This window comes from Pelophylax lessonae (genome assembly GCF_965119305.1).
Source record: "Pelophylax lessonae genome assembly, chromosome: 4".
Taxonomy (NCBI): domain Eukaryota; kingdom Metazoa; phylum Chordata; class Amphibia; order Anura; family Ranidae; genus Pelophylax; species Pelophylax lessonae.
In genome coordinates this window covers 121,514,295-121,524,355 of record NC_138771.1, presented here as the reverse complement: position 1 = coordinate 121,524,355, position 10,061 = coordinate 121,514,295, and the positions used below count along the sequence as shown (strand labels likewise).

The 10,061-nt window shown below is 41.9% G+C and overlaps 1 protein-coding gene across 1 annotated transcript in view; it reads left to right on the top strand.

Annotated features, from left to right (window-relative positions):
• Positions 1-1,163: 1,163 nt before the first annotated feature.
• Positions 1,164-10,061, top strand: part of LOC309552543 (uncharacterized protein) — a gene marked incomplete at both ends in the record, with an annotated part of 52,495 nt that continues 43,597 nt past the window's right edge. Inside the window, 3 exons of the mRNA XM_082253497.1 lie at positions 1,164-2,970; positions 3,220-4,475; positions 8,825-8,889. Of these exons, the coding sequence (XP_082109623.1) occupies positions 1,164-2,970; positions 3,220-4,475; positions 8,825-8,889 (3,128 nt within the window). The remainder of the gene's footprint in view (positions 2,971-3,219; positions 4,476-8,824; positions 8,890-10,061) is intronic.

Below are 10,061 nucleotides of genomic sequence, written 5' to 3'. Positions count from 1 at the left end.
TTACTACAGTAATCAGTGCTAAAAATATGCACGTTACTGTAATGTCAGGGAAGGGGTTAACCCAGGGGTGATCAAAATGTGAGGCCTAGGGGGTGTTTTCTAACTGTGTGGGGGAGGGACTTGTGAAATGAACATAGACCAGTGATCCTAAATGGGAGGATCATAGGCGCTCTGTGATCATTTCAGAGAGAACGGTCTGCTGTGTTTACAGCAGCAGACCGTCGTTCTCTCTCAGCAGGGAAAGAATGTGGGTGCCCGGCTGCAATTACGGCCGCCATCCCCGTGAACCGATGTTCACCGATGTACCCACTTTTAATGTACAGAGAGGAAAAGGTGGAGTTCTAAGAGGAAAAGGTGGAGCCTAAAGAGGAAGGGGGTGTGGTTTACAGATAACAGGGCGGGTCTTAAACAGAAAGGGGTGTGGTCTTGACAGGAAGGGGTGGGTAATGGTTAAATTAGGGGGTGCACAAGTTTAGTCTCTCCTAGGGCAGCACAAAACCTAAATACACCACTGATCAGTGTACTAACAATCCGATTATCATTCGATCGCTTTGAAAGCAGTATTTTTCATCCGATTTTCAGATTGTGTGTATGGGCCATTAGGATGCCACTGCCTAATGCAACTAAAGGCTCATTCACAAGTGCAGCAGGCACTTCTAAATGGGGATCCGGGTGTGTTTTGACAGGTAGTGAGGAGCCAATATGTTGCCTCCTCACCACCTGATTTAAACCCATGATTGCCATGCAATACAGGCGATCGCGATGCGGTAATACAGCAATTAGAGGTTTAAATCAGGTGTGAGGAGGCAACACTGTGCCCGGTGATCTGACTTCTTCCATGTTGTTCAGGTAGATCTCCACCTCTTTATGGTTGCCTACCCCTGCTCTACAAAGTTCAACATACTCTAGTACCCTTGCTCATATGGCAAACGGAGGCTTGTAGCTTTCAGCAAAAGGAGAACAGAGGGTTTTATTATTGTAAGTGTTGGTCTGAAAAGCTAACTTAAATGCTAACTTACTCTTATCTGTTTTTTTTTTTTTTTTTTTTTTAGTACCCTGCTGAATTTACTGAAATGTGGAGTTCCTCTAACATTCACAAAAAGCAGAAAGTTGGAATACCCCTGGAATTGTTTATTTCAAGCCGTGCTTCCCAGAGTAACAAAATGTATCCTTGGTGGCAGTGTCTCCTTTTCTTCTGTGCTATTGCATGCTCTACTGCTCAAAGAGAGCGATCCCGTTCCAATGATTCACTGAACTTGCAAACAATTCAGGAAGATTCTTTTTCAAAAATATTCAGATCACTGCAGTCCCCTGATGTGCAGCATCCAGTGAGTCCAAAATCCTTCTGGAAGTCTCAAGTAATATCAGATTTTCTGAATAGGTACTCTATTTCTGGCCAGTACAGACATTTACCAAGGTCTGAAAAGTGGTACAGTAGGAGACTTTTTAGGAGAGCAGTGGAAAATCCAGATACGTTCATGATTTCTTTTAAATCTGCTATAAAGCAAGCTTTAAGAGAGATTCTTGCTGAAAACCAAGCCCTTTCTCAGTCTGACATGGCAGCATCTTGGTCAAGGGTCAGTGAAAATACCGGAAGTTTGTCATCAGATGCAGAAGTCAATTTTTTAAGAAATATTGGTATTCACACTAAAGATGCCCCTTCAGATTCTTTGCAACCTTCCTTGGAAAATGGACCTTCTGTACCTGCTCAAGCTATGCAAATTTGGTCAACAATGAGATCCCCTTTCACTAGCAGCAAGGCTACATCCGTGGACTCAAGTAAGCAAGTATCATTAAAGTCACAACCTGTATTGCAAACGCAACATTCTGTAACCGCTTTGCCTGCTGGGAGAACTCAGAGCAATAGTAATATGACAAGTACTGAAAAGTCAAAGACCTACACAGAAGTTACAACTGCACCTGGTTCTAGTAAAGCATTTAATTTTACAAGTCTTACTTCAAGTTACAGTCTAAGTTCTGAAACACAATCTTTTAATCGCATTACAAAAGACCCTTTTACTGTGGTAGCTAATCCAGTATTCGAAAACCTAACACTAAGGAACATCCTGACCTCTAATTTTAAATCGTCCACCGAGAAACTAGGGTCAGCTGTAATGCCTGTTACAAAAAAATCCTCGACTAGTTCTGATTTGGTAAATCTCACAGTGACGATGGCTGCGGACAAATTTTCTCCTGATGGGAAGACCTCGTCTCAAATTAGGCATTCCATGCCACACAATGACCATACAATAGGTCCTACTTTCATTTCAGATAGTCCATACACAAAACATTACTTGTCACATAGTGTTTTTAAGATCCCAAGACCAACAACTAGAGAAGCTTTTGAAACCCCTGTTTCCTTTGCCTCTAATGTCGATCAAACAGCTAGCACAAAAGAAAAGATGATTACATCTTTGAGGATGAGGAATACATTGGTAACTGTACCTAAAACTTCGGAAATGCCAATTAAATCTGCTTTTACTGTAACGCAAATAAGTTCTACACTTGAATCAACTGGTACTGGAACATCTGAGAATTCTAGTCATGAGGGTGAGCTGGCAAACACTGCAGGCACACTGATGAGCTCATCCTCATCCTCTTCAAAGCATTTTAGTTCTACAGAGGGAAACACTATATCAACGGAAGCAGTTTCTTTTGAAACAAACTATGAAATGCTTTCCAGTGTTACTCCTGTACCGGTTATGTCAAAGGATTATAAAGCATGTATACTAAAGGTTCGTAATACAACAAGTGTGCAGACACCTCTTACAGAACAGACTACACATGAAAATGATAGAACTGCTTTTTTGGCCAGAATAAGGACTTCTCTTAACCCCAAAAGTGAGGCTCCATCTACTGGCACACTCGCTTCAACAGAATTAATGCACACCATGGCTCTCTCCCCATTTACAGACTTCTACTCTACTGACCAAAAAGAAAACTCAAGTATTGTACCTCTCTATGTAGTGGGTTCACATTCTCCTGAGCCATCAAAATTGGATTCCACTGCAACTTTCTCTTCATTTGTAATGGGTTCACATTCTCCTGAGCCATCAAAATTAGATCCCACTGCAACTTTCTCTTCATTTGTAGTGGGTTCACATTCTCCTGAGCCATCAAAATTGGATTCCACTGCAACTTTCTCTTCATTTGTAGAGGGTTCACATTCTCCTGAGCCATCAAAATTGGATTCCACTGCAACTTTCTCTTCATTTGTAGAGGGTTCACATTCTCCTGAGCCATCAAAATGGGATCCTACTGCAACTTTCTCTTCATTTACAGATACATTTTCTGCATCCCCTGAGTCCACAACCTTCCCCAACACAGCAACTCTTTCCTTATCAGACTATGAGATCTTTCAAGATGCTATAAATGAAAATGTGATTTCAGACCAAATGACCCCTCTTGTGACCAGTACAATGAGTTCTACAGTCTTGCCATTTTGGTTCAGTAAGTCTTTGACATCTATACCACTATCATGGAAATCTACAAGCTCTTCTTTTCAAAGATTAGGATCTACAGCACTTCAAACTTCAGCGAATCAGGTCTTTAATTCCAATTCTGCACCAAAATCCACGGACTTCTACTTCTCAACCCAGGTCACTCCGCGAAGCCAAGCCAATCTCGGCAAAACACGTGTGACTTCTACGGGTTCCCATTCTATTACTTCCCCTTCTGTTTTTACAATATCCCAGTTGATAAACGGAACAACCATGAAAGATTTAAGCTCTACTAGTACCTCTGGAGTATTTACTTCTAAAACATGGAGGCCTCAATCTACAACTAGACGTCATGGCTACATTTCTACCATGCCACCAAAATCCAGTAGCTTTTATTCCTCAGCTCACATCACTCCACAAAACCAAGCCATAGCCAGCACAACACGTGTGACTTCTGCAGGTTCCCAGTCTCTTCTTTCCACAGCCATTCATCCATTCTTCACAGTATCCCAATCAAGAAACAAAATAACCATAAGACCTATAAGTTCTACTAGTGCATCTCACAAGACCTCTCAAAAATCTACTCCTATAATCTGGAATCCCCAATATACTGTTATCCCTTCAAAATTTGCTACTTCTGACCTTCCCCATTCAAAATCTACAGCTGGAGTCCTTCCTACAGAAAGAACAGCAAGACGTCTAACTGTAGCTAAATATCAAAGCTATAGTGTTTCTGCCACAACCTCGAAATCCGGTGTTTTCTCAACTCGCAAGCCTGGAAATACATCAGAGGCCCCTGATCTTAAAATTTGGATACCCCAATCTTCAGATGTCATTCCTACAAAATCTATCACTTCTGTCACTATGGGCAAGGGCCTTCCAGAGATCCAGACAACCTATCACACCACGTCGTCTATTTCAGCTTTAGTTACAATGGCACTGACCTTCCATCTCACTGGTGTGTCATACAGTGTGCAGCTTAGTGACCACACAACTGATGAGTACAAGAGACTGGAAAGAGAAGTAATACTTGTGGTAAGTATAAATACTCAATATGGGGTGTAATAATCTTGATTAAAATGGGTCCTTACTCAATCACTCAAATCTCAAATAAGCTTTAACAATGAAAACATTCTTTGAATTTTCTTACTATTCAAATATGCAGCTGTCTTTTAATTGAGTTGTAAAGTCAGAAGGTTTTCTATGCATTAGGATAAAAAGCCTTGTTTGCAGCAGTCCCCCCCCCTAATGCTTACCTGAGCCCCCTCCCAATCCAGCGATGTCCACAACTGTCTCCACCGTCCGGGACTCTCTTCCTCATTGGCTAAGACACAACAGCGGTGATATTGACTCCCACTGCTGTCAATCAAAGCCAGTTAGCCAATGAGGAGAGATGGGGCGGGGCTGAACCACAGCTCTGTGTCTGAATGGACACAGGGAGCTGTGACTTGGCGCAGGTGCCCCCATAGCAAACCAACTGCACAAGCAGGTAAGTATAACATGTTTGTTATTTTTATTGAAAAAAAAAAAAAGACTTTACAATTCCTTTTAAAAGGAAGTAACATTTTTCACATTTAGCCTATTTTTAGTCCTTCTCAGCTAAAGCTGGCCATAGAGGAGTAGTAGCCAACAGGCTAAACAATAAAAAAGAGATTCTTCTATCCATGCAGATGAGGAATCCCCCCCCCCCCCCCCCCATTCCCTGGTCAACAGCTGCGATCGACATGTTCTGCGCTGATGACATGTCTGCACTGAACCGTCTTAATTTTGATCATTCTGTGGCCAGCTTAAGTAGGTCTAGCCCACCTCAACTGCTAGTCTTCTATGAGGCTGGTAGCCAGATAGGAGCTGATCTGTCTACGAGCCCTGTAGAAGTGTATGGGGCTGACCTGTATGGAAATTGGATAAAGAAGATTGCTGCGAGATGTGAATAATGCTGAGGGTCATGGAGAGAGATCAAGGAAAGTATAGCCATTGGCTCCTGCTGCTGTTCAGTCAAATCTAAAGATGCAGGCAGTGTGCTTCTTTGGTGGCTGTGGCAAGTATCGCCACTTATAGAGTATTCTGTCCGGAATGATTGTCCAACTGTATTGTGTGTATTGTATGTGTAAACGTAACCCGTGCAGTACCTGTAGGATTTTGTATTGTGTTAGCTGCTGGCTCATGAATGTGTATTGGAAACCCCTGCTGCCCCTCTGTGGAGACCCCGTGTGGCAAACACAGCCACTGGATATTGTCCTTTTGTTTGTCTGGCAGAGTAAGGTATTATGGGATGTTCAGTTTTGTGTGTGGAATGTCTCGAAGAGGGAGGGGTTTTGGCTGAGTGTAAATCCCTGTGTTTTTCAATAAACAAGGCAGTCTAGTGTTGACCTTCAAGCCATGTGTCTGCTGGTTATTATAGGGTTGTTAATATTATACGCTACCAGGATTATTGTATGCTGTGCCTGACTACCAGTGGAGATATCGTGGATCGTACTGCTACTCCGCTACAGTGGCATACTGAGAAGAAGAGGAGCCAGAAGCAACGCCGGGTTAGAGTAGGTTTTGACCTGCTCTGTGCAATACAATTGCACAAAGCAGGTAAGTAAAACAGGTTTTGTTGTTTTTCAAATAAAAAGAATTGACCTTTACAAACTTTCAGTTTTGGATAGTTTAGAAGGATTAGAACACCTTTCAATGTTTTTTTTGTTTTCTGTGCCACCCATTAGTGAAATTTGCCCTCCCCTCTTTCTGTTTACTATTATCGCAGGCTAAAGCTGGATACACACTATCCAACTTTTGTGGTTGGATTTCCTTCAGATTTACCTTTTCTATGTAGTGCAAGGGCCTGCCAGATTGCATACAAATTGAAAGTGTTTAGGTTTGACCTCATATTATATGGTTTTGGGAAGTCTAAAGGAAAGTCTTCAGAAAATCTTAGTGTGTATTGCCCTTAAAAGTTAACAACCCCCCCCCCAATTTTTGGGTTGTTGCAAGAATAGCAATAGAGGGACACTTGACTATGGGACAGAAAGTGAAGGGGGGGTCTTCCCAATGGGACACAGATGAAGGGGGATGGTAGGGGGCTAACATGTTGTCACAATCACTTTAGTCTAAAATGGGGAGGGTTGTCTTTTTAGTTTTGTTTTAACTGCATTTAAAATGTATACTCAGCCTATTTCCATTCAGCAGACTTTTCCTTACGCTTGCAAAAGAAGAATCGAAGAAAGGTTCATGTACTTTGTACAGCTTTTCTACACTGTAAAATATCTGATGAGGTTACAGTGCCAGAAATACCCCCCCCCCCCCAATCCTACATGGTTAAAATCAAATTCCTGGAACTTCTAGGGAAAAGAGTGGAGTATAGCAACCCCAAAAATACAGGTGCATCTCATAAAATTATATCATCTAAAAGTTAATTTTATTTCAGAAATTTGATTTTAAAAAAGGAAACTCGTATTGTATATAGATGCATTTATACACAGTGATACATTTAATGCATTCCTTTCTTTAATTTTAATTATGGCTTACAGCTAGTGAAAACCCAAAAGTCAGTATGTCAGAAAATTTACAAAAGACCAATAAAAACATGATTTTTAATACAGAAATGTTGGCTTGTAAAAAGTATGTATGTACAGTATAGTATGCACTCAATACTTGGCCAAGGCTCCTTTTGCATAAATTACTGCATCAATGCGACGTGGCATGGAGGTGATTTAGCCTGTGGCACTGCTGAGGTGTTATGGGAGCCCAGGTTTCTTTGATAGCGGCTTTTAGCTCACCTGCATGGTTGGCTCTGGTGTCTCGCATCTTCCTCTTGACAATACCCCACAATTCTCTATGGGGTTCAGGTCAGGCAAATTTGTTAGCCAATTAGACACAGTGTTACTATGATCATTAAACTAGGTATTGGTACTTTTGGCAGTGTGGGCAGGTGCCAAGTCCTGCTGGAAAATGAAATCTGCATCTCCATACAGCTGGTCAGCAGAGGTAGGCATGAAGTGTTCTAGAATTTCCTGGTAGAGGGGTGCACTGACTTTGGACTTGCTAAAACACAGTGGAACAACACCAGCAGATGACATGCCCCCCAAACCATCAGACTGTGGAAAAGTTTGCATTTCATATGGCAATCAAGACTAGTCTAGTCATGTATACGAATGTCAGAATTTTACAATGCCTCATCGGATGTGTAGTTCTGCAACAGCTGCAGGGCCGTAGTTTGGGAATCCCTGCCATAGGGAATCTGTGGGGTATTGTCAAGAGGAAGATGAGACATGAGACCCAACAATGCAGACGAGCTGAAGGCCACTATCAAAGCAGCCTGGACTTTCATTACACCTAAGCAGTGCCACAGGCTGATCGCCTCCATGCCTTGATGCAGTAAATAATGCAGAAGGAGCCCCGACCAAGTATTCAGTGCATACTAAACTGTACATGGACATACTTATCAGTAAGCCAACATTTCTGTGCTAAACTTTTATTTATTGGCCTTGTGTAATATTCTAACTTTCGGAGATGCTGAATTTTAGGTTTTCACTAGCTGCAAGTCATAATCAAAATTAAAAGAAAAATGCTTGAAATATAACACTCTGTAATGCATCTGCATTCACTTTTTGAATTGAGATAAAGAAATAAATTAACTTTTTGATCTGATTTTATGAGATACACTTGTATTTCACTAATTTTCTTTCTATTTATTACAGGTACTTTGTATAGCGCCATCAATTTACGCAGTGCTTCACACACTTGTATTGCACATTTACATTAGTCCCTGCCCTTAAGGAGCTTACATTTTAAGGTCCCTGACTCCCATTTATGCATACAGTACATACAGTATACTAGGGCCAATTTAGACAGGATCCAATTAACCTACCAGAATGTCTTTGGAGTGGTGGTTTTTTTTTTTTTTGTTTTTTTTGTTGATCTTTTTTTAAATAAATGTAAGGTAAAATGTGGCTGCTGTAGGTTGCTAAATTTATTTGTTTCAGCTATTGAATTAGGCCGCCCATACACGGTTCGAACCTCGGCCTGTTCAGCAGGAATCGTCTGAAATTCGAACCGTTAATGGGCAGGCTTAACGTACCAAGTTCATTGATCGAATTGGGTACAACCAGCTTGCTGGATTCTCTTATGATTAATGACTCGGAATGAGGGATTCCTGTATCAACACTGTCTGTGTTGATGGGGGAATCGAGTGAGGTTGCAGAAAAGAAATTTGCTCTGTGTATGGCTTATTAATCCCTCAATAAAAAGCCAAACTGTGTTGCAATCCATGAATTATCTACTATATATACTATTATTTGTGCTGGCTTTAAAAAACTGTTTTTTCTTGCACTTTTTGAGTGTGTGTGTGTGTGTGTGTGTGTGTGTGTATATAATCATTTTTTTTTATTTTTATTCTACAGCTGAACAAAGTTTTTGCTAGCAAATACCAACAAGAATATGTCCAAGCAGAAATACTTGGGTTTTCGTGAGTATTTTATTTTTTTCATTTTATTTTTCTTCTAGTGACCCTGCAAGAGAACATTTACTAGTGCGTTGTCAGCATCTAGTGGTAGAATACCATATTGCAGTAAGCTCAAAGGCATTGCATGCACTCGTAGGGTTCTTTCACACGGCCGCTCCGTGTGAGAGCTCCGCTGAGGGACTTTTTTTTTTTTTTACGGAGCGGATGACATTTCTGTCATCCGCTCCGTGTGCCCGCATATCATCCCATCCGTTTGCGGATGATATGCGGACATAATGTAAGTATATGGCATTGCGGATGTCAGCGGATGACACCGCTGACATCCGATTTTCCTTCCTTTCCGTTTTTTACACGGATGAAAAAATAGGGTTCTGTTCCGTTCCAAAAAACGGAACAGAACTGAAAGGAGGAAAATCGGATGTCAGCGGATGGTATTCCGCTGATATCCGCAGTGCCATTCACTTACATTATGTCTGCAAATCATCCGCAAAAAAATAGGATGATTTGCGGACAAGCGGAGCGGCCGTGTGAAAGGGCCCTTAGTAAACAGTTAGGGCTCTTTCACACGGGCGATCCGATCAGATCCGCCTGTCAGTTTTTTAGGCGAATCTGATCGGATCCTCCATGCAGCTCTATGGGGCAGCGGGTGTCAGCGGAGACACCTCCGCTGACATCCGCATCCGATCCTGTGCTTGAAATCTGGACGGATGGAAACCCTATTTTTCCATCCGTTCAGTAATCGGATCGGATCTGATGAGAGCGGACAAGCGGTCTTCTCTCATCCGATCCCCCATAGAGGGCAGCGGGGGCTGAGACACCTCCCTCTCCGCTCTGCAAGCGGAGACGGAGCTGTCATCCGCCCGGCTCAGCGGGGATCGCGGATCGATCCCCCGCTGAGCAACACGGATCCGCCTACGGAGGCGGACCGTGTGAAAGAGCTCTAATCCATTTAATTTAAAGATGCCCAGGTGGCCTAATGCACAAAAAAGTCAACTTTGTGTGTGTGTGTGTGTGTGTGTGTGTGGTTTTATTTTTATTTTTTTTGTACTGTTAGACGGAGAGAAGCAAAGTTAATATTTCCTCATTAAGAGGTTCAGATTAACAGTAAGTGTAAAAGAGTACAACAAATACTTAAACATAGAGGAAAAATAGTAGTAGACACTCTTCTGAATATT